The sequence below is a fragment of the Carettochelys insculpta genome, chromosome 17 (genome assembly GCF_033958435.1).
Source record: "Carettochelys insculpta isolate YL-2023 chromosome 17, ASM3395843v1, whole genome shotgun sequence".
Classification (NCBI taxonomy): domain Eukaryota; kingdom Metazoa; phylum Chordata; order Testudines; family Carettochelyidae; genus Carettochelys; species Carettochelys insculpta.
In genome coordinates, this window is record NC_134153.1 from 23,300,290 (window position 1) to 23,325,439 (window position 25,150).

Genomic DNA, 25,150 nt, shown 5'->3' on the forward strand with positions numbered 1-25,150 from the left:
GCACACAATTATTTGTACCAGTTGGAAAGTTAAGTTACTCCCATATCTAGGCTTACCCCACCTCAGCCCCAGGATTAACCTGCCTCAGCACATGCAGCTCCTCCAAGGAGGCCACACACTCCCCCACCCCCTCCTCCTTGGAGGATCTGCAGGAATCTAGTGAGGGGGGGCTCAGCCACCTCTTCCCTCCCACCAACTCTCCTGCAGCTTCCCTCATGTGCAATACAGGCAGCTCCCGGACCTGCTGGCTCTCTTCCAAGGCAAGCTGCCCTGGTGCAGCTTTCTTCTCTGGGGTCCCTGCTGCAACCGACTGCCCAGTTGCCGCTGCTAAAATTAGATTGTTGGTTTTTGTTTAAAGAGCAAAAAACTGAATTTAGGGTTGTTTTTTTTTTTTTTTTTGTTGTTGAAGCAGTGGCAGGCTCTGGAGCTGCCAGAGGCTCCTTAAAAGAGCTTGATGTGGCTCCAGAGCTGCAGGTTGCCAGCCCCTAGGCAAGAAGTTTCAAGAGGCTGACTAGCAACACTGGAATCCTAAAAGCAAGGATCCTAGGTTGTGGTGCATAACTGGAGTTGCACCAGTTTAGCTCTTAGTTAATCTGAAGTTAGTGTGTGAAAAACTAAAAATTTGGACTAGATGCTTATTCTGGAATTAAAAGCATCCACACCTGGAGTTCAGGCACAACTATTCTCCAAAAAAACACTCATGTGGTTTTAAACCCATCTATATATAGCAGTAAGCTTACTTGCATGCATTAAACCCAAGTAGCCTGTTTTAGCTAGTGAGTCTCTACACAGCTGGCATAGATTTAAATTTACACATAAAATGGAATAAGAAAAAATGATGCACAGTACTTAAGACTTATGGAAAAAAGTAAACAAGACTCCAGTGTTTAGAAAGTACCATTTATTTGGTCAAGTACCAGAAAGGGTGGGGGGAGCCCCAAACAACAAAACAGTATAGTTACATGAGAGAATCTTTTCCAAATATCAAAAGACAATTCATGCTTCACAGGTGGCATTGTATGCCCACTGAGTTGCACATGGTTATTTCCATAACAGCAGGATTTAAAAATGAAAGTTTCCACTAATTCCAAAATGAGGCTCTAGAACAGGTTTGTCTTTAAAGAGGGGAACTCCTGCTAGAGAGTTTGGTTTGAGGATTCTCAAGCTATAGGATCAAACCTTAGCATGGTGATCAGAAGAGACCCCTTGCCCACAGCTGCAGAACACGAGCACCACTTGTCCTCTCCCTTGCATCAGTCTAGAATCAGGTGCACCTGAACTGATTTCAGTTAAGCTATACAAATGCCTAACAGCTATAGACAGACAGACTCAGGTCTAACCTCTATGAAAGGGCAGATTCTTCAGGGCCTTCAAAATGAATGCCATTTTTTAGCAGTCTTGTGCAAGAGGATATCAGACTATGCTATGCAGTTGCCCCCCCCCCCCCCCCCACTCTTCCCCCATCCCCACACACAACCCCATGTTGTAATCTTCCTTATAAGGGAGTGTGGGGGGTGGGGGAGATGCAGCTCTAATAAGACTGATGCAACAGGACCAATTAAGTGGATGTTTTATATACCAGTTTTGGAACTGGCTGAAGATGGCCAGAAAACCTGATGAGCCAGGTATGCATTTTTCTACTCACCTCAGAATATTTTGTGGCGCTAAACCAACTCTGAAAGAGGTAGGATCTGCTTAAAATGACACATTAGGACATCAAGTAGCTTGAAGGGGCTCAGGGTTCCCATATGGGCCACCTTAGCAGGAAGCACAATCAAATATTCTAAATAGTGGAAAAGAGTCATCCTTATGAAGGGAAAAGGGAACAAAGGAGACTAGCTCAAAAACCTCGTAAAATGCTTAGCCTATGAACTGAAGGGCAATTGGGCAAGAGAAAAGGTAACTTACTTCCTTTGCACAGTGGGCTTCCAAGTTGTTGGCATCACATGCTGTCAATTAGAAGTGTTGGTTTGAAATAAGGGGAACAAGGGATCTCAACTTCACCACCTGGCTATGAATGTGCAAGACTGACTCTCCTTCCCCTGACAACATAGCAAACCCATTTTCAACTGATGGCATGCATTGAATGTTTGTAACCTAGCTAGTTCAGCAACTGTTAGCTTTACCCCCCCACTTGTTATGAACAAATCAAGGAAAATATTTGTGTTCAACATTAAAACAGACATTGCACGAAGAGAAGCATATAAGCTAGTGCTCAAATATGCCCTGCCTTACACACAGTAAGGCCGCACAAGCCCAAAAACCTCTAGCAATTTTTTTCTTAACATTTGTACACTTTACTGGAAAAATATATTGCTCTATAAGATTGCATATAATATATTACAGGCTAAAGAAATCCCATCTTTCCCTATAATATACTTCAATCGTGTTTTAAGAATTCAATTTTGCATAGAGATTCTAGAAGTTATTGCCTTCAGTTGATAATTAAAATTCACAGAATAAAGCTTAAATAATTTTCAATCATAAGATTCATTATATTAGTGTTTTACATATAAAAAGGAAAGTTACCAAAAATATGAGAAGGAGCTATAAATAATCCTATAAAAATCAAATCCAACAATTATGGAAAACCCCATAAATATATCTTTATCCACTGCATACAGTAGGCTGCTATATAGAACAGAGAACTTGTAACATACTACAGCCAATGCTGCTTCAGTTCAGACAATAAGTTGTATAAAAACCACTATATACAGCTAGAAGTATCCATCTAAAAGGAAACAAGATGATTGTAAAAAGATTTCAGAACAATATTTCTACAGACGTACAACATAAGGCATTTTTCTACTAAAAATCAGAAAATCTTATATAAAAAAATTAATTTCTCTAACCTGTAGATGACTTCATACAGGGAAAGTTTAGTCAGAGTCAAGGAAGACACCAGGCTTTCCTGATTTTTGTGGACAGTGACCCTACCACCAGTCAAAAAGGAAGTTTTAGAACTGTTTAAACCAGTTATTTCTCCCATGGGCCCTTTTGGCATATGGGCTTCCTGAGCCAAGGGCACAGCAGCTCGCTGATAAGGTAATGGTACACTGTAGTGTAAGAAATTCATCCTCCATAATACACTTTACATGACTGACCTGCTGCAGTACAGGTCCAGTACTACAGAGAGGGAAAACAGAATAAACCTTCTACAAAACAAGACAAATTGGAGAGTTGCACACCAGATGCAAACAAACACGCAGTTAGCTTCCATAAGCTGTTTTATGTACACCCTCCACTCAAAAAAAAAAAAAAAAAAGGATTTGGCGATCTTTGGCACCCCAACCCCAAATATAGCCATGCCCCCTTCCCATTTCCCCAGACTCCGCATTTTGTCATGCCCTGCTTAGTTTAGCAAGATGGAAGGGTTGCACAAAGATTTTTTAAAAATCGCTTTGAAATTAAATCCAAGACAGCGTTTGTTCTGCATGTCTCAGCTGAGGTCCAAATGATTTGACAGTTTTTGTCCCCAGAGGGGAACAAGGTGCTGGTGGCTTTAAGCATAGAATTCATTTGTAGGGGCTTTCTTGTAGATGGGTTTTTTGCCAAGGTCATAACTGCCTTCATCCTTTTTCTTCATGCGGTAAACCAACAATAGGATCAGGAAGACAGCAAACAGCAGCCCAACTGTCCCACCTGCAATAAGAGCTGGAAAAGAATAATGAATGAATTGCTGATTGTTTTGGAAGGAACCAACACCCTCTAAAAACCTGACTCAGCTGTCAAACCATGACATCTATCCCAGAGTTTGAGCCTTTTACTGACAGCTTCCCATGTTGCTGAAAATGGCAATTTTCAGTTCAAGTGGCATTTAAAGATCAGAAGCCACTTTATCTATGACAATGAGTATAAATAGGTCAGTTTCTGTCCTGCTTTAATTGGAAGGCCCTTCCCTACCCTAATACCCAGTGCCTCCCAGCTTGCTGGAGCAAAGTCAGTTGCCTCAGTTTCAAGTGATCAATGGAGTGCATCCTTTGGTTCACCTTCATTTGAAGTGACCAATCATACAACCCTAGTTTTGGCATCCATTTCCCCTTCCTCACTAGGCTTTGGGAGAGTGAAGCTACCTGCAAGGACTTCTGTTCTGTCAAAGAGGCTGCTGTGGGCTGTGCTGGCCATTGAAATCTTGTTGGATGGGTTCACTTCATCTGGAAAGGCTTTAGGTGGAATTATTTCATTGTCTACCACCAGATTTTCATCCACAGCCTGTGCCCTTTCCCCAGTATCTTCAGGGATACGGTTATCACCAGAGAGCTGAATAAGGAAGAGAAACAACCTTGTCATGAGCAGCAACAAGACACTTCAAATGGGAGAGATAGGAGGACAGGGCAGACACCCTTTAGGGGCAGGACAACTGAGGTCATTTGAGAGAGTTCAGTGCATTGTGAGCATATTATTTCCCCTCATGCCAGTGGGCTGGATGTGGAAGTCAACTGCTGGGGAAGAGTGGATTAAGGGAAGAGCTCACAGGCAAGCAGGCTGGCAAAAGTGATTAAGGGTCTGGAGCACAAGAGCCATGAGTATAGGCTAAGGGATTTGGGCTGGTTTAGTTAACAGAAGAGAAGACTTGGAGATGATTTAATAGCAGCCTTCAACTTTCTGAAGGGGAGCTCTAAAAAGGAGGGAGAGAAACTGTTCAGTGGTGGCAGATGGCAGAACAAGGAGTAATGGTCTGAAGTTGGAGGGAAGAGGTGTAAGTTAGATATTAGGAAAAACTACTTCACCAGGCAGGTGGTGAAGTATTGGAATGTGTTGCCTAGAGAGGTGGTGGATTCTCCATCCCTTGAGGTTTGAGTCCCAGCTGGACAAGGTCCTGGCTGGGATGACTTAGTGGCAGTTGATCCTGCTTGAAGCAGGGGGCTGGACTAGACCTCCTGAGGTCCCTTCTAGCCCTGTGATTCTGTGATAGCAGATTTGCCATAGAGAGGGACTGTTAGTCTAGGTTGTTTGAGCTTGCTTAGGGGAAAAAGAGAAACAAACCAAACAATACCAACCACAGGGCTCTCTTCAGTAGTTGAGGGCAAGTCAGTTTCAGCATCTATAAAATATGCAAATTCAGCATTAATTTCTTTTTGCTTTCAGAGTTTTTCCAAAGCCCAGCCACTAACGACCTGCTATTGTTTAAGTTTCCTCTTATCTGTAAGTACTTTCACCAGTTAATGGAATTTTGATTACACAAAGCCATGTGATGCAAGTCCGAGATTACATCATTCAGAGTAGTCTTCAGGTCCATCACATGGCCCTTGCTGCAGGATAGGAGGGTTTACTCAGAAAGCAAATACGCTCTGGTGTGCTCTGCAGGCTTCAGAGGGCATTTGCTTGAACACCCACCCCACCCCAGAAGACAATTTGCTCACACACTAATCACCAGACCTGCCTGAACATGCCATGTGCTAATGGCAGAGCTCACCCTTTACCTTTTCAGAGCACAATGTGAACACAAATGGCAACAAGGAGCTGTTGGAACTAGTTTCTTCTGGGAGTTCTGAAACAAAGAAGTTCTCTGAAAACTCTGACTTCACTCACCTAGTTTGTACTACTACCCTGGTTTTAGAAGCAAACATGAAAGATTCAGACATGCTGAGGCTGGACAGAAGTAAAATTTAACAGAACTATCTCATTATAAGGTGACCTACTTTAAAGTATCTAAAGAGAGGACAGAATGAGTGCCACTTTGAGGCATAATGCCATTTTGCTCTTAGTTCACAGTAAGCCCCCAATTTTAACAGACTAATGGGGGAAAAAGGGTGTCCCTTAATGCCAAAAGTCTGTTACATCTAAATGGTTATACTGCATTATGATGCTCTGACCTTCCCAGTCCATCACTCACTCCTGTCCTCTGCCCCCCTCCTATTCCCCTCACACCATCTCCCTCTCCCAGTTACCAGGAGAGGAGCAGAAGGCTGGCCTGGCTCCTCCCACCTCCTGCAGCTCCCAGAGCTGTGGCTCCTCCAACCCCTTGGCTCTGAGCTGCCTGCATGAAGGTACAGTGTGGCTGACCCCAGCCTGCCAGTGGGCAGCAGCCCAACACCATGGCTGCTGCTCAGTGCTATTGCAGGCAGTGGCAGCTGGTTGCTGACATGCTCCATGCACATGGGGCTGGGGGGGGGGGGGGGAGGAGCTCCTGTGGCCCCCACAGCCCCCTCCCTGGCTCCTCTGACAGTGGTCCCTCCAACCCCAGGCAGCCATAGCCACTCCAGCAGTGGCTCTGGGCAAGTCTCTGGCATTTACTGGGGGGGGTGGGGGTGGCGGTGCAGGTCGACAGTGTTTGTTATATCAGGGTCCATTAAAAATCAAGAGTTTACTGTATTTCATCCAAGCAAATTGCCATATGGGAGGTTATTGTAGGCTGCTCTATGGATCCTTCTGAAGAACTTGCTGAGTTTAGCTTTACAGACTACAGCTCATTGCAAGTTCCATGAGTTTCAGGCTCTCTAATGGGACTATGTACATTTTCCAGGTCAGCACTAAGAAGATGTAACAGTCAAAGGAAGACTCCAGTTTAAAGACTTTCTTGCTTGTCTACATACCATCATCTCCTGAACCTGAAAACCACTCATCCTTATCCATGGCAGGCCTGAGGTCACCAATGTCTTCATCATCCGGCAAGGCTCCTGAAGAGAAATAGTCTTCTCCATACTTCTCTGGGTCCATGGTTTCCGTTTCTCTCACCTGTGAAGGGAAAGTCAGCATGAGACAGTCAGTCAGAGACCCAGATCAAGTTCTCAGGCTGCCAGCCACCATCTGCAATAAGATTAGCTGAGCCAGCACAATACTTCACCATCTAGCTGATGAAGTTCAGTTCAGCCCAGCTACTAATCTAAGAGCTTAATTTCCCCTAGAAAGCAGGAACAAAGATCAGCCCGAGTGGGGATTTCCAGACTGTGGGTAGGTTTGGAAGATTTCCATGAAGTGACTTGGGTCTAAAATAACTTTATGGGCAAGAGCTCATGGCAGAACCCCTTGAAGCAGCAGGGAGGAGCAAGTTCATAGCGACAGGCAAGAGAGTTGTTGTGGGACTTGAACCTAGAGAATCTTTTCTAAGCCTGTGTCTAGGCTTGATTAGGTTTTTTGCTCTGGCACTGAAACCTCAAACCCCAGTCCAATATTTTCATTCACCATTCAGGTATTTTATTAGACATAAAAGGTAACAAGTTTGTTCCCTGCCCCGCCCAATCGTTCCACAGACTATAGCCAGTTCAAGGGTTTTATAAAACAGCAACTCATTTGTATGGTGTCCCCTCAACACCACCACACAAGTCAAAAAGCAGAGTGCTCAGCAGTCTCCTTCTGAAAATAAAACCATGCTCCTGGGACTGGAGTAACAGCAGCATGGCGGCGGCAGCACAGATGAGCCAGTCTGCAGGGTATGCAAAGGGAGCCCAGCCAAAGAATCGGATGTTAACTGCATAACAATGGCTTAGATCAGAACCCAAATTTTGCTTGGGCCACTGAAGTTTTCAGCCAAGATTACATTAGCTCCCAAAACTACATTGTACATCTCTGTGATCCTCTAGGGCCACGATGTCCCACGTGCTCTCTGTTCGCCACATGTGGAGTGTGGTGAACTGCAGCTTAGGAGAGCCGCACATGGGAGGCACCCCTCTGGCCGCCCTGTGCCTGTGCCCCACCACATGGCAGGACAAGTGCATGGAGGCCGGGCTGGGGGGGAGGGGGCTCTAGCAAGCAAGGCATGGCTTCAGCCAGGGGCAGCTTCTGCAGCTCCAGCGAGTCATCCTGCAAGGGGGCCAGGGGGTTCCGTGGCAATCCGTTAAGTTTTTCGGACACCAATGCTTTAGGACTAGGCCAGGCCATGCTTCCATAACAGAGATAATGGACAGTTCACACTTCCAGACTGGTAGAATCCAGGGTGTTCTGTGGAATTCCAGCAGCAATTCACAATTCCACAGCCATTAAGTCAGTCATTTGCTCATTAAGGGAGTTAACCCTTTCCCTACAGCTGAAAGTACAATGCAAACTGAATGGACAGCCACTGCTGCTGCCACCAACTAGTCTTATTTTTCTAAGGATTCCCATTGTAACACCAGTTCCACTCCACTAGCCATTGAAATAATGGGAGCCCTAAGATGGCCATGATGTTCCTGGTGTTACCTGGGGATGCAGCAACTCACTATGCAGGATTAGTCTGGGAAGGAGGGCAGACTGTTTCTCCATCAAAGCAGCTAACTGTCCTTCACCCTCCCCCACCCCCCCAATCTTTCTCCCTGCTTCCATGGAATGCTGTCTTATCTGGCAGCTACTGGAAATATTTCTTCATCAGCGCTAAGTGCTCTTAGTGCTTCAAGGCAGGGGCACAGAGGGTCAGATAGCAGCCTCACCCCAGTCGTGTACCACTGCAGACATCCCTGGTCTATTTGTAGGGCTCAGGATGCCAGGCCACAGACTGAAGGAGTTTTAATTGAGCAAGTGGTTACAACCAAAGCCAAACTGTGCAGGATCTCACACACACACACACACACACACCCCCACCCCCCTTACAGCAGTAACAAGCACTTAATATGGTTAACAAGTACACACCATAGCCCACTTTGCCCAGATACATGTTTTGAGAGTTACACTGAACTCAAAGTAACCCCTGGGCAACCCTCCAGAACAGAGAGCAGAGTCAGTCTGCCACCATAAATAACTTCAGTAATGGAAGAATTTGCCCCTACAGGGGAGAAGTTAAGATTTCACAAAAAATTAGTTCAGCCCAGTTTAACTCCATCCATCAGGTACAGAAGCCAATGCTTCCCCCCCCCACCCCCAACAGTCCCTTTTGTCTCCAGTCATGTCCATCAGTGGGTGTCATCTCTCAGTCTGGTTCTAATCTGTTCTGGATACTGTGCCTACATACTACAGGATGGCTAGATCCAGAGACTATTACAGTGCCAGGTACTAGTGTTCTTTTCCCATTGCATTAGTGATACACTTCCACATGTGTAGATACTGGGGTGGTCCCAGCCATCAGGCCCTGCAGCCAGGGTTTGAGAAGCTTCTCCTTATAGCCTGAATTCAAGGGGCCAGAAAAAAAAGGCAGAAGTTTCAAGCAGATCCGATTCACTCTACCCCTTCAGAGTCAAAAGGGACCAGGAACACAACTGAGCATCTTAGAAAACCAAAGGAGTGAGCCTGATGCTACCAGACCCCTAATCACTCATTGTGCCTTAACACAGCTAGAAAAGCCAGCCTGGAACAAAACATCCCCAGCATCACTGGTCAGTTACAGGACAATTTTTGCTCCATCATTAATTGGAATAGAGGCACTTGAAGCCATCAAAGGTACCAGGGCTTCTGGCAGCATAGTCCACAGCTGCAATGATGAAGCTGCTGCTCCCATCCCAGACTACATATGATTCATTAAATATACAGAAAGGGTTGGATTCCCATTTGCTATCAGGCCATGATTCAGCAAACCAGGGTGTCTCCCACAGTGCTACTTTACTGCTTTTTGTTTTGACAGAGTAATGGCAATGGGTTGAGGTTCTCCCTTGTACAGTAGATGTCGGTGCTTGGTGACACCTTTGTGCCAGCTCACACAGACTGTACTTCTGTACATGGATGAATCACAGCCATCCTCAGCACAGACCCAAAGCAAACACCTACCAAGGGAGGCTCAGAGAAAGCTAGACTGGCTCAGTCTGAAGGGACTGAGTAACTTGCATTATCAGATCACACCATGAATGATTAAGTGCTGGGCATTTGCTGTTAGTGGGTACTTTGGAACCTAAGTTCAGAAGTAGGGGTTTATTCATCAAAACAGACAGACAGTGTGTATATGAGCAAACAAGGTCCAATATTAACACAGTCTGACTCACAACAACAGAAGCAATTATATGGAGTGTTCCATGTCCTGGGTCATTTAGCCCAGGGCCCAGAAGTGGGAAGTTCAGTCTCCATCTACAGTAACCTCCTGGCAAACACCTGGAAAACTACTACTTTTTCCCCTACACTGCCTTAGGGGTTGTGAGCCTAGACCAAAGTATGAGGGACCAAGGTGCTGTTGGGCATCTCACTTCAAACATACATATGCAGGTAGGATATTCATTCCATGTTGCTCCCAATACAAACCCAAATCATGCCCAAGTATTGAGCAGGCACCTCCTGGGAACAGCTGCAAAACCAACTGTGCAGAGCGCTCTGAATGAGAGGAGTTAATAGTAAAGTGCTCTTTGCAGGGTGGGTCTGAACAGTGACATTCCTCACATACACACCCGTGAAGGGCACACAAGAGCAGTTCAGAGACTCCAGTGGAGCTTGTGGGCTCCAAGAGGCTTCACGCCATGTGACAGTTTTTTAAAACTTGTCTTACAGAGACCTGCATTTCTAGAAGACTGAGGAAACTCTCCATTCCCCACCCCGACCATTTAGTCTACAGGCTTCCCCAGAAGGCAGTTTTTGGGTATGAAAAACCAATGAGTTGTCTCTTCAGCCTGAGACATATGACATACTCAAGGACACATGTAGCCAGCCCACATAATACACGACTCAGTAGTAAGCAGGTTAAGAATCACTGCTCTAACCCTTTCTCAAAAGCATTTGACACTTGCAGAAGTGTCCTACACAGCCACATATAGCTAAACACTTTTGGCAGTCACCAGCTGGAAAGGCTGGCATTTGATGTAAACTGTAGCCAGTTCTGCCACCTGCTATTACAGAGTTGGAACTGCTTCAGGGCAACTCTTGGGAGAGGGAAGCTAAATGGTTGCACAGCCCCACCTCTTTGTGCAGCTGAAGTCATGCCCTACTGCTACTACTATGCTTTAGTCGAATTGTTTAGCAGAAGGATGAAATCCAGTTCAGGATTTCTTGAGGTTAAGTAGTTCTTAATCTTACTTGACACTCAATGGAGTGAGACGTTGAGGGGAGAAGGAGGAGAAAAGGCAGGCACTCTCTGCCTACTTGTAGCAAAAAAGGTTTAGTTCTTAGTTGCCAGGTATGCATGGGAATACGCACACTCCGCCTTTACCATCACATGCTACTTTTGCGTGGATCCTACTGGAGACATGAGTGCAGGGATTAGCATGCTAGCAGTGCCAAGAAACAGGAGGCAGGCACCTCTGCATGCATTGTTCATGTAGAATCAGCAGCCCACAGCTCTAGGCAGAGAAGCTGGCAAACCTGTGATAGCCGATTCCCACTCCAGAGAGTGGCTTTGGGTTCCTGAAATGGAGCCACATTGGCACTAGCCACTTCTCAATTTGCTCAAACTGCAGCACACACACAATTCCCACTTAACATGGGACTTTTTCCTTACCACCAAGTTCTCAGTAGGGAAAAAACAGTGAACTCTGACTAAGCCCATCTGCTTCCTCCAGCCCACACATCAATTCAAACAGTGTACGTGTGTGCGCGCTCTTGCGCAGGATCAGAAACCAAACAACATTTACAACAATGGCGTCAAATGCACATGGTCGGCCTTTGGGGGGGCCATTTTCTCTGATCATACAGAAGGGTCTGGAGTGAATCCAAACTTCTGGAAGGCTGGTTGAATGTGTGTTGCACAGGGCATGCACATCCCACAGCCTCAGGCATCTGGGATGCAGAGAGCTCTTTAGAGGGCTTGCAACAAGCCAGGCAACAGAGCACTGTGACCTGCTTCACCAGCAATGCGCGCACAAGCCCAGGAGTAAGTTGAAAGTCAAGTCTTTCACACCACACTAAAGAACAGGGACCTGAGCCAAAACTGGGAGGGTGGGAAACAGAGGCAAATTAGCCTTTTGTTAACTATTTACACTGGGGGTGGGAGAGGAGAGGGGTAAGGGGGATGATGGCTCCTTTGCAGATAAATCATGTTTACCAATAGTAAAACCTCCATTGTTATGAAATGCCTACAGCTGAGCACTGAAGTTTGCCAGACTCAACTGAATGCATGTCTCACAAATGCACACCATCAGTATGGCTGCTAGAAAGTGACTGACCCACCAGACAAGAGCAAGTTTGAAGGCGATGGATTAGCTTAATGAAGCTGGGTGTCTTGAAAACATGTGCATTCAGCAGCATGTTATACAGATGCGAGACATGGGTGATAAAGACTCAAGAATATTGGTGTTTGAAAGGAGTTATAGAAAGATTCTGAATAGGATGGATGCAGAAGGCCACCAATGAAGAATTATATAGGAAGATACAGCTGAAAGAGAACCAGCTGCAGAAGGTTATAAAATGGAAGCTACAACTATCTGGACATTTGCAGAATGAATGATCAATAAAAAAGAAAATCAAGACCCTGGTATTCAGCAAAATGGATGGTTTAAATAGGAGAGGCAGACCCCCACAGAGAATGGACAGATGTAGTAGATTCTGTAGACTAGCTCTGCACCAAACTAATCCAGTGCAGAGTGGATAGGGAAAGATGGAAGGAAATAGTGAGACAGGCATCAGACACCAACAGGCACTGTAGCCTGCAGTTAGTGATGAAGTTCTTCCCACCCTCCCCCTGCATTAAAGAGAGTCATACAGGACCATACTAGGGATCCATCTAATTCAGTATCCTCACACCCTCCTCTATCAGACAGAAGTTCCAAACTGGAACAGTGAAGGGTTAGCCTGCCCATATAGGAAGTTTCTTCTTAATCTGGTCAGTGATTAATCAACATATGCTCTTTAGCAAGCCAGCATGCTCAGTACAGCCAATTGTTCACCAGATAGATAGAATTTGGAGCAATTAGATCTATTTGGATTTGTCATCTCAATATCTTCTAGCAAGGTTTCAGTGTAAAAGGTTTCCTAGTTTTCAATTGAATGAAACTGAAAGGTGGACAATGTTCCTTTGTTCTTGGGTTACATGGTGGAGTTACAAGTTCCTTGTTTACCTTCTGTATTTACAATTCTAGATTACATCTAAACTTCTGGGGTTCAATTTCATGTGCCTAGTGGAGATGCACCAAAGGAAAAAAAACAAAAAAAAAAAAAAAAACAAACAAAAAACCAACACCACACACCTGTATGGGGGTCAACAGTCAACCCCTGTACTCAGTCTCATGAGGAATAAGGGAGGTCAACAGGATGGGAGAGTTTCTCCCATCAACCTTTGTTATTGAGGGTAGCCAAACAACCATTCCTGTAGTTAGAACTGCAGTCTGGGATCTGCTTAGCTGGACTAGACATATCTATAATGGACTTTAATGTCTAGTGTAGACCTACCCTTATATGGGGAACCACCTTGCCCCCTCCTCAAACTCAGTGAGCTAAACAGGTATTTTCGGTCTCTTCATGGACTAGGGATTTCCATTGTTCTCTCTGAGCACAGGGTTCTGAGGTTGTTTGAACACTGTACTCCAAAGTGAGGGCATACCATTAATGTAATGGTGTTGAATCTTCCATATTCTTCATGCATTCTAGTTTTTCCACAGTTCTGCTGCACAGCAAGCAGAAATTTTCCAATGAGCTGTCCAGAGTGGGACCTAGGGCTTTTAAGCCGAAACCACTGAAGAAAAGCTACTCACACACAACTTAATTGTAGGGAAGATTGATGGATCCCCTGTTACTCAGGCAGGCTGAAGTTATTTCTGAGACTATGTTAAAGTCCAATACATTCGCCACATGTGGTGAATAGGAAATTGCGTTGTAGCAAATAAGACTCCTGAGCTGCATGTGGATTTTTGAGCCTTTAAATGTGGCTCCTCTTGATACTGGTCTGCTCTGTGCAGGTGCCCCTCCACTTGTTGGGAGAAGTACATGGTGGCAGCTGCAGCAGCCCTGGTGGCTCCCATGAGTATCTGGCATTCAATTAGAATGAGGGCTCTGGAGAAGAGGAAGGTATTTATTTAGAGCAGGGGGCTGAGGGAGAATGTGGAGAATATGGAAAGATGACAACCACAAAAAGTGTAGTGATCTTTGAATTCTTACTGGACACTGCTGTGCTAAAGCTCGTCAGACCAGTGACCATTTGGCACTTTCAAGATGCAGCTCATGGCATAGATTTTCAGCCGTTTGTGTACTTGTGGATTTAGTGACTAGCACAATGTCTTTATGGGACAGTGTTAGCTAGGATTTCATGACAGAGACAAGCGCTCTTCTAACACAGCCAGCTTAAAATTTAGTCACTGTGTGCTTGGGCTTAGCTTCACTTCAGAGGCTTCAATGTGGGCATTTGGACAGTAGTAGCATGCATTATTTTAATGATACCTGAGCATACTCCCATCATTCCCAGACACATACATTAGGTTACATGCAGTAGAAGTTTTATTATTAACTTGAAATCTAGAGGTGCATTTTAAAGGATTCTTAAAAGGGGGACTAGACGAAAGCAAAGCCAGCCCTGGAGCATGTACTCTAAGAATCTGTGTTTAAAGACATGTGCCCACACAAAAGCCATCACAACTGACACTGATTAGCCCTCTTGCTGGATGGAAACAAAAGATACACTTATCACTGCAGAGATCATCTGCACTACAACATTGTTGCAGACCTGCTGCAGCACCTAAAGAGTAAACAGCCCTCATGTCTCACCAGCAGAAAACGGGTTGCTTCTTTTCCTCACTTCAAAGCTCCTCCTCTTTTACATAAGCTCCTTAGCCAAGACACTGAAGAAATCTTTTCTGTGCCCTGGAGCAGAGTAAATAATCTCATCTCAATCCTGGGTCACACCCAGCTATACCAGTGTTCCTCTGAATATCAAGTATTGCAACAAATCCATGTTAACTGGCTCACTGTGCCCTATGACCATCTTTGGTGCCTGTTTACTTGTCACCTTGCTCCACATGGTTCACAGGATAGATGGCTCCTTCAGCTCTTCCCCGGCACTAAAGCCTGAAGTCCAGGTTTCCCCTGCATGTGCCTGCACTAAGTGGGCTGGAGCCTGCTCAGACAGTTTGCTAGGCCCTTTCAGAGAAAATGCACAGTGGCACTTCCTCCAACAAACTCTGAAGTGCTCTGTCATATGACAGCAGCTCATTAAGCAGAACTACCATTATACCCAAGCTATCACAACTATTTGGCTATATAGTGTCCTCAGCTCAACAGAAGCTATGAAAATAGACTCAGAATGAGTAGACAGTGGCAAGAGAGAATGGCAGGTCGGACTTCTGCAAACAGTTGCTGTACAGGTGTCAGTGTGACAGCAAGCCTGTAGGGAGAAAGGCTCCTGAGGCAGGCATTTTCTAGTTGTTAGCAATTCAACTTTCATATTATAGCACAGACATTTGCATTTCCTCCTCAGGTAGATAGCACTAAGAACAGAATCACTATGATGCTTTCTACACATTCCTATTGTGCTGCTTTCAAACACCAACAATGAGAGGTTTGCTTCCCCCACTCCTGCTGTCAGCTACTCCTGCAATGACAGGATCTCATCTTCTGCTGTCAGATTAGTGTACTAAACACTGGAGGTCAATTTGCCATCAGAAATTCAGCAAGGTGGCTTTGCTGTATCCAGAATCCAAGGAGATCAAGTGCCAGTTTGCAATTCAGAGACTGCTCTGGGTAACATTGTATTTGTTGGTTTCCATGCTGTCCAAAATCCATTAGGGAAATGCATGTGGGCCAAAACTTAACAGAGCCCTCACTTATTCAAGGCTTAGTGCATATATCACTAATAAAAAAAAAAAAAACACACACACTGCAGAAGATGCAAATAGGAAGAAAGGATTGACTCAGAGAGGAATTCTTGCTGAAGTACAGTCTGATAATGAGCAAACAGCCATGAAAGGGGTTTTTACAGTTCCCCTGGCTGACAGGCACATGCAGAGATTTATTTACAGCTAGGGCACTCAAACATTAAAACTTTTCTGATGAACCAGCTCTAGGTGTTTGGATTTTATTGGTTACAAAGTAACTTCAACACCTATGCCACAGGGATCTACTCCTGTCTTAAAGGGAGATTCAGTTAAGCTGCTCAAGATGGGATAAATAAAGCCAGTTACTGACAGCCAAAACTTCCAAACTCGGGTGAGAATTAGAGTCCATAATGCCTGTTCTCCCAGGGAGGTGAAGTTACAATGGGTACTCAGCAGCAGACTATCCTCTTATCAGGGGATTTTCAGTCAAACCTCAAAGCATGGTATACAAAAGACCAGAGTCAAAGAATGCAGTGTAATGTACCTGTTTTCAAAAGTTCAGTCTTCTCCTTCCCTCACCTGATGGAAATTTATGGAAATCCTTCCTAAAGCATAACTCAATCCCACAAGTTATTTTATCAGGCTGGGTTGTTTTTTTTTTTTTATTTTAAACCTGTGTGCACTACTTGCTCATGTGTGTCTTGCACTTCTATATTCCTTTGTTAGTGTCAGCAAGATCAGATTTCAAAGAAAAAAAAGTCTTGCACAACAGAAGTTTGGTGCCTTTCCTAGCTGGCTCAAAACAGAGCTAAAATGGCCCACCATGCACAGAATCTAAGTTTGCTTTATAGTTAAGATCCAGATACTGAACCCTGCAAATGTTTCCCACAATCTAAATATGTTCAAATTATATTGAAACACCTAGAGTACATCTACACTAGGAACTAACTTTAAAAGTTCACTTTGAAGTTAGGCACTACTTCAAAGTAGCCAGCAGAGTCTATACACACTTTCCCTTACTTCAAAGTAGGGAGCCCAACTCTGAAGTCCTTACTCCATTCCAGGGACTGAATTAGTGGCCTACTTCAAAGTTTAATTTTAAAGTACAGTGTATATAGACACTCTGCTTCTAAGTTGCTTACTCTGAAGTAAGCAACTTCGAAGTTCTTTGTAGTATAGACATAGCCCTAGAGCTTTAGGTTTGGATTCACTTCAATGAAGATTTAAAAAAAAAAAAAAAAACACAAACTAAAAACACAGCTGTGCCATCCAAAGTGGCTTGTACTCACAAAAGCTCATGACCTAATAAGTTTGTTGGTCTCTAAGGTGCCATAGGACTGGTTGTTGTTTCAACAGCTATGACAGCAAAACCTTCCTTCCTAGAGTGTAGCTGAATGAGAAAAAGCCCTTAAATATACCAAAGAACGGTTCCACTAAGGTCTGGTCCAGGCCCAGGAAGCTAATGCCCAAGATTTTCCTGTTTAGGTACTCATACTCTCAGAAACATGCAGGACACCTATTGAAGTTAAACATGCTAAAAAAGAACCCAAAAATTCTAGGACCTGGTCCCTCCCACAGGGCATTTTATCATCTTTACCAACACACCCCGGACACCCCTCCCCAACACCCACCACCATCTGGTTATTTCCTCTGAATGCATGCCAGCAATCTAGGACAAGACCATTTTGTTTGGTAACCCCTTCTTTGGCTTCTGGAAGAGAGGAGCCTCATAGCACTAAGTTATTTGGTTACCAGCATGCAAGGAAGACAAGGCACATTAACAGATTTTCTAATGCTTGACCTTTTGTTTAATTAGAAATAATGCCAAGACAGAGAGCATATTGGAGGCACTCTATAAAGAGGCTTCAGAGCATGAGAGAATTCTGGATCCAGTGTACATTTGCAATAAGTATTTTCTTGGGAATAAATCTGCTCATAAATGAGGTCTATCCCACCTATGACCACAAGTAGAAGCAGCCTTTTTAAACAGTCTCCGAAGTAAAACCAGAAGGTGAAGCACCTGATCTGATGAGACTGGGGATTCTGCAGCAAGCCCTCCTGGCACTGTGAATACTGACCAAATCCCCATTTCCAGGATGTCAGAGGTTTTACTTCCTCTCACTGCACTTCATCAGTTCAGTGGTCCAAAAGTTCAACATCTCACCATCAGAAGTTGCCAGAACCCAATTTTCTAGGAAAAGCCCTCCTCCCACTACATGACTGCAACATCAAGGAAGTTCTGAGTCACTGGAATTCTCATGAAGAGGAAAAACAAAACTATTATTCAAGTAGCTGACAAGAGATTTATAGAACCACACACTTCTTCTAGAAAAAGTAGTTTTGTTTTTTTTAAAAAGGAGTGACTGCCACAAGTCCAAATTAGAGTGTAATCTCTCTATTACCATTCTTGGAGAAGTTGTGAACAGAGGCCACTAAGATTTAAATGCTTCAGCAACTCAACCACAGGATGAAGAGACATGGGGTTTTAAAATACGTAACCTCTTAAGTTGGCATCTAACAGAAAATTCTCAACCTTTCTGTCCAGATACCCATTTGCAGTTAGAAGTATTTAATCCAATAAATGCCAAAGGTGATACATTCAAGTAAGATCTTTTATGGCCCAGCAATTCAGTAGCTTACCACATCTAGCAAAAAGCTTTTCAACACACTGCCTCCATCCCATTCATTGGCAATGAACTCAGCCATGCCTCAGAGTGGCATCATTCTGGTGCAAATCATTTCATGCCTTAACCTACAGGGCCTGCATCCCACCAGGTTTCAGCAAGCAGCCACAAGCTCACTGATTCAGGTCAAATGAGATAAGCTTAACAGTGTATTTGTTTCAGCATCTTTATACTGGCAAACCATGTCAACAAGGGGATTGTACTTCCCTAACTACAATCTTTTGCTAACCCAAAATAGTTGGTATAGTACCCAGAAAAAACCCTGTTCAGATCATGACTCCTATAGGGACAGGATAAAGCTCACATGAAGTCACAGTAGTGCAGAGATAGTAACAGAGAGAAAGCCCTGCTAGTCTCTATACTATCAAAACAAAAAAGCAGTCAAGTAGCACTTTAAAGGCTAACAAAATAATTTATTAGGTGACTTTTGTGGGACAGACCCACTTCTTCAGACCATTCTGGTATGGCTATGGTCTGAAGAAATGGGTCTGTCCCACAAAAGCCCACCTAATAAGTCATTTTGTTAGCCTTTAAAGTGCTACTTGACTGCTTTTTTGTTTTGATAGTGCAAAGATGCATGCAGTGGAACTATAGTCCAGTCTGATGGGAGTCCATTATGTGCAGGGATACACACCACAGAATTGCCCAGCAATCACTGCATAAATACTTAATTCTACTCATCTCAGTATGAAAACAGCGGCTTCTTCTGACAGGTCACTTATTTTATGGATACTAGAACCCACTCTACCATACTATTTTCCCTACAGATGTAGTTCCAGACCAAATCAAATCACACACCAGGCATTTATTGAGCACTATGTATAGAGCAAAACAAAACACTCCCATTTGTTTATAAGGCAACGGTTTGTCCTCAAACCAACCAAATGGGGATTAAGTCAGCCAAGCAGATACATGCAGCTAGCCAGATTTCGATAAACGATTCCACAGCAATAGAAGTTTGAAGTGCAGTAAGAACAGGCTGTGGGAATTCTGCTGAAGTTTGCACTACGATAGTAGTCAGACTAGAAGTCAAGCTAGCAGATCTCAGTTGGGAATTAGGACAGAAATGGGACAAGACAGGACTATATGCAGTAACAACCGAATACCAGGAGAGTCATTAGTATCCTGAAAGTGATTCCAGGCTTGCACATTGAGAGAGGGGATGTTGATCTTCCAAACCTCACCACTTCCCCCCACCCCAAAACACACACACACACACACCCCTGAAAACCAGAAAGAAAGGTCCATGGCACCCCTAGCCATATTAGTTCTCACAGCTGCTAGACTAGAGGTGAGTTTCAGCAAACAATCCATATATCTTTACCACAGCAATTGCCAGCTATCTCAAGGACCTAGTGTAATACCAGTAATGTGGGACTGTTTAGAACATGTTAGAGCATTAGGATAACAAACATGTTTAACTTTATACATAATGGCTAGGGTTATACTAAAGTGTTCTGTCAGAGGTCACCATCTGAAGAGACTGCCTAACAGAACTTCTATGGACAGATCTCCATCAGAACAGCTACATGTAGTGCCCTGCATGTTGAATAGTAAGAGAGGGAGTCGTGCTAGTCTATATACTATCAAATACAAAAAAGCAGTCAAGTAGCACTTTAAAGACTAACAAAATAATGTATTAGTTATTTTGTTAGTCAGTCTTTAAAGTGGTACTTGACTGCTTTTTTGTTTTGATTCTATGGACAGAGTGCAGCCACACACAAAGCCAATCGCAAGACTGCTCCACTCAGAGCAGTGGGACTACCTGGCCACTCAACAAATCAGGCACCCAGCAGCACAGCAGACAGGGCTGCCCATTGTTCTGGATGTCCTGTCTGTTGAGACAAGGCCTCCCCAGAGCATCCACACAGCCTTTTTGTTACCAGAGTCTGTCCACAGCAGTGTTATGCCTCATGGCAGAGAGGCAAAACACTGCCAGCAAAAGTGCTGAGTTTTATCCACAAACAGTCAACAAAAAGCATTGTGTGTGGACATTCCACCAGTTTTGGCAACAAAACTCTGCTTTAGTCAAAGCTCACTAGAGTAACCATAGCCAGTGAGTTTGGGAGGCTCCAATATTGCCATTCTCCATACAAGTGGAGAGTTCAGCCTAGGGTTGCCTCAACTCATTCAGATTGCAAGAGCAGCTCTCAAATTCTTCTCAGGGAAGTCACTTTTCTGAGTCCCCTATTCAAGGAATTTGTTCCCCAGATTCCACTCTGGAAAGCACTTCATGAAACAGTTTTAGGGCCCCATCTTCCCAGTCCTCAGTGTCCAAAGGACTTCATTGCTTAGGCTAGAAGGAAAGGCTCTGGGGACTTCTGTTTAAAATATGCATATCTTGTTTTTAGCACTCAGCACTGAACTGAGAGTTCAACGCTGACAACACTTCCATCCTAAAAGGGATAACAAGTTTGCATATTAGAAACATGGCAATGAAATCTGGAAAAAAGACTAAAAGCAATTAACTGCCTATTCCCATTGTTTTCAACCTACACCTCCCCCTGGCTCTCTCAACTGCAGATCCCTAACAAATTTCAAATAGAGTTGCAGACTTCTTTGGCACTTCTACTTGTGGCTCATGGATCAACACAGAACAGTGGTTCTCAAACTAGAGGTACCTGTACACTGGGGTTACTCAGAGCTCTTCCAGACAGTACATTAACTCAGCATTTCTTAATTTTTTTTTTATGAATAAAATTGGACTTTTATATTCCTCATTTTTTTTATTTCTTTACACAATCATAAGAATGATGGCAAGTTTATGGTCTACAGGCAATTTCTTCCATTTACAAAATAAGTTGTTTTAAAAAAAACGAACAAACAATCTGAAAGTTGTAGGTACTGGGCGTACTTAATAAAAAAAGTCAAAAACCACCACCATAGAAGTCAGACTAAAAACTGACTGGACAGAATTCAACTGTAAATGCTGCATGTGCTCAGCACAGCATTTGACATGGCATGAGGCACTGAACTGATGGACTGCAGGTCGAAAGCCATTGGCCCATTCCCCCCAATACAGCTGCTAGTTTGAGAAAATGCATTCTGTTTAGCGACAAGAGCTCTTCATCTTTTTTTCCCTTCAAAACTCCGTTCCACATGCATTAGTCTCTGTACCAGTCTTCTGCTCTATGTTGGACAGCTAATGCTCTGGACAAGTTAAATCACACCCTGGCTGAACCCACTCACTCACCTGTGAGCCTGCCCAAGTCAGAAGGTAAAGCAGATAGAAAATAAAAAAAAGTTATACATAACATGTGCAAGCAATAGCTTGATTTGATTGGGAGGGACAAATGAGAAACGGGCAAAGAGCAGAAAGAACAGGCCTCAGGGACTGAGGGTAGCACGACAAGCCAAACCGGTTTAAACATTAATAATGCTGCACTACTCTCCAAATACGCTACCATCAACAAAACATCAGCTCAGTCAGATACCCAGTGAATTCTGGGAAGCGTTAAGACTTCAGCATAAAGCAGGCAGGTGTCGCAGCAGAGGTAGGCTCAGCTTTTCTTTCATGGACACCCCTGCTCAGCCTTCAGGGATATCCATTAACCAGACAGACAATCTGGATGTCATAAATGGAGGACCAGTAAGTGAAATGGTGCTATCATCCGGAATTCCAGCCCTTAAAAAAGGCAGCAGCACAGCTTCTCACAGACTGATCTTGCACACGCAAAAAGACAAAAACCCACAACCAATAGGGCACAGCATAATGTTCTGACATTTATAATAGCACACAGGGACAGTTACTTAACATGACCCAATCACAGGCATTATGCCATAGAGCTTTCAGGAATATTTTCAGCCCTCTTACATGGGTAAGGTTGCAACAGTCAGAAAAAAAAAAAAAAGAGTGGCTGCAGTGAGCCAGAGTCCCATGCCAGCTGCCAACGCATTTCTGGTTCTTTCATTCCGCAGATCTGGGAGAACCTCTACAGACAAGATAGCAAGTCCCTGACCTTACATTTACACAAGCGAGACAGAATCCATGTCCTGTGGAGTGCCAACAGTGTGCGCGCACTCTCCCTGTATTTTGCTTTTGTACACCCAAGCCACACCAAGTGTAATCCAGCATGCTGTACCAAACACTACGGAAAGGGACCAACTCCTTCCACACTAAACTAGAAGCTGCATCACCACAGCAGAGACCTCTCCTTGGTGAGAGGGGTAGGACCATCACCAGCACTTCTAAAGCAAACTAGAGGCTGTAAATAAATTCAGTATTGCAACACTAGCACACAACCAAAACTAGTTAAGCAGAGGGCAATGTTTTGCCTTGAGTGTTCTACAAACTCATCATAAGGTATAGATACAGCTATGAAGAAATGTTTTTGGAAGAGTGAACTCTTGAGGGCACAAAATCCACAGCCCATTCATTCCCCATGAACACACTATTGCAATGTTAATTTCCTACCAAATGCAGTCAGTCAAAGAGCATTCAAAAAACATTTTGAACCAAGAAGTTTACTCCTGTGCTATGCCTCAGTTTTACTTGTGGGAAAGCCCATTGGCAGCCAAGACAAGGATCCTATCTGATGAATTCACTCAGGATTGCTGTTCATAAGGGTCATGTCTACCCTAGCCCCAAACTTCAAAGTGGCCAAGCAAATGGCCATTTCGAAGTTTACTAATGAAGCGGTGAAATGCATATTCAGCACTTTGTTAGCATGAGGGCGGCCGCAGCACTTCGAAATTGACGCGCCTCACCGCTGCGCAGCTCATCTTGACAGGGCTCCTTTTCGAAAGGACCCTGCCTACTTCGAAGTCCCCTTATTCCCATCAGCTCATGGGAATAAGGGGACTTCGAAGTAGGCAGGGTCCTTTCGAAAAGTAGCCCTGTCAGGATGAGCCGCATCAATTTCGAAGTGCTGCAGCCGCCCTCATGCTAACGAAGTGCTGAATATGCATTTCAGCACTTCATTAGTAAACTTCGAAATGGCCATTTGCATGGCCATTTTGAAGTCTGGGGCTAGGGTAGACACGGCCAGGGAGAGCTACTGAGAAACGGTAAAGGAGTAGACACTTCATGTATTCTGGTCTAAGAGATTTCTTGCTGTCTAATCAAAGATTCTGGTGGACTACAACAGTGGCGCTTTAGGGCAGAAACCAAATCTACCCATCCTCCTGCGCTGCAGGCTCTGCTTTGTCACATTAGTCCCATGCTTTTACAGTCTTCATCCTCCTGCTCACTTTACAACTAACCTACCACAATACAAAAAAGCAGTCAAGTAGCACTTTAAAAGCCTAACAAAATAATTTAATAGGTGAGCTTTGGTGGGACAGACCCACTTCTTCAGACCACAGCCATACCAGAACAGACTCAATATTTAAGGCACAGAGAACCAAAATAGTACTCAAGGTTGACAAATCAGAAAAAAAAAAATTATATTAGAGGTGAGCAAATCAGAGATTAGAGGGGTGGGGGGGGGGAAGCCAACTCTGAGGCATAGCACAGGGCATAAACTTCTTGGGTCAGGTCTTGACGGCGATGGCTTACAACCAGCCTTGCCGATGGAGGAGAAGGAGAAATCTTAAAGATGAGATTTAAGATTTGTGAATAACTGGAAGGAGGTGGAGAAGACAAGTGATGGAAGACCCCATGCTGGTGCAGAGAAGCAAAAAGAAAGGAGTCTCTGACCCAGTAGAGGACAAGACAAAAAGGACTGGGATCAGAACAGGGAACATGGTGCAGAGATAGGAAAGCAGGAAGCACAACACGAGTGAGTTTGGGGTGTGAGGCTAGGCAGACAGTGCAAAACAAGCAAAAGCCATTTAAATGGTAAGTCAAAAGGTTAGTCAGTTATATGGTAGGAATCAGTCAACAATACATAGATAATGGAGAGTAGTTCAGCATCCATCAAGCAACGTGGCCCTGTCCCCAGTATATTTTCAGATGGAAACTAGTTATTCCTCTCTTTCATTCCACAAAGAAACACAACCAAGGACAGCCTTTAAATAGGTCTGCCCTTTCCTCCTATTCAAAATTCACGGGCACTGGGGAAAAATTGTGGCCCTATTTAATTCAAAGCCCTCCTGCCCAATAGCACGCCCCCTCTGTAACTATTGGATATAGGTTGTTTCAAGAGCAGGCACGAAAGTCACCTGGAAATAAAGGCTTTTCAGTTCTCCCTCAAAACTTTTTTTCGGTCGTGATGGAAAAAGCCAGGTTTGCACCACCAACGCAGAGGCTATTAAGTCAGGGAAGGATCTTTTGGGGCACTCCACAGGGTAATCACTCAAAGAGGGGAAGGGGAAAATCGGGATGTCAGAGCTCCTGGAAAGGCCGCCTAACACTCCTCTTCTCCTCCATCGGCAAGGCTGGGTCTCGCTAGGGGTCAGGATGGGACTGGAGCTGCGCTGCTCCTGCCCCAGCTGGAGTGAGGCTGGGGGAGCCGCTGCTGAAGGAGGCTCAGCCTCTTAGGCGGGCTTCCCCTCAGCAGCCCGGCAGGCCGAGGCCGGGAAGCCAGGGATGAGCACACGAGAGCTGGAGGAAAGCCCAGCTGCTGGGCGGGGGATTTCAGCAGTTCCGCGCGAAGCCAGCGAGCGCCGCAAGCCGGGGCGGCCTTACTCACTGGCCAGCGACGCGGGCCACGTGCTGGCGCGGGAGGCCGGGGCGGCCGCGGGACACCGCGCTCCACCCGCGGCCCGGGCAGCCCTCACCACGCACCCACCAGCGAGGCAGGGCGGCGGGAAGAGGCTCCCGGGAGAGCCGTTCCGCTGGCGGACCCCCGGGAGCGGCCGGGACGCGCCCAGTCCACACGGCGCGTCGCAGGAGCCCGAGCCGGTCACCCGCCCGGACACTCACCGACTCGGCGGAGGCGACGCTGGCGGCTACCAGGAGAAGCAGGGCGGCGCTGAGCGCCCGCGGGCGCCTCGCTGACAGGGCTGGCATGGTGCGCGGGCGGCGGCGGCTGAGGTGAACAGTCTAGCGGCTGGAACCAGTCCGCTCCGCCGCCGCCTCGC

General features: G+C 45.0%; 1 protein-coding gene across 1 annotated transcript; it reads right to left on the minus strand.

The window, feature by feature from the left end:
• Positions 1 to 886: 886 nt before the first annotated feature.
• Positions 887 to 25,150, minus strand: SDC4 (syndecan 4). The gene is made up of 5 exons (XM_075011478.1): positions 24,993 to 25,150; positions 6,537 to 6,678; positions 5,001 to 5,044; positions 4,074 to 4,260; positions 887 to 3,654 (listed from the first exon to the last, which is right to left on the minus strand). Exons 1-5 carry the CDS (start codon positions 25,077 to 25,079, stop codon positions 3,503 to 3,505), a joined length of 612 nt encoding a protein of 203 aa, XP_074867579.1. The 5' UTR covers positions 25,080 to 25,150; the 3' UTR covers positions 887 to 3,502.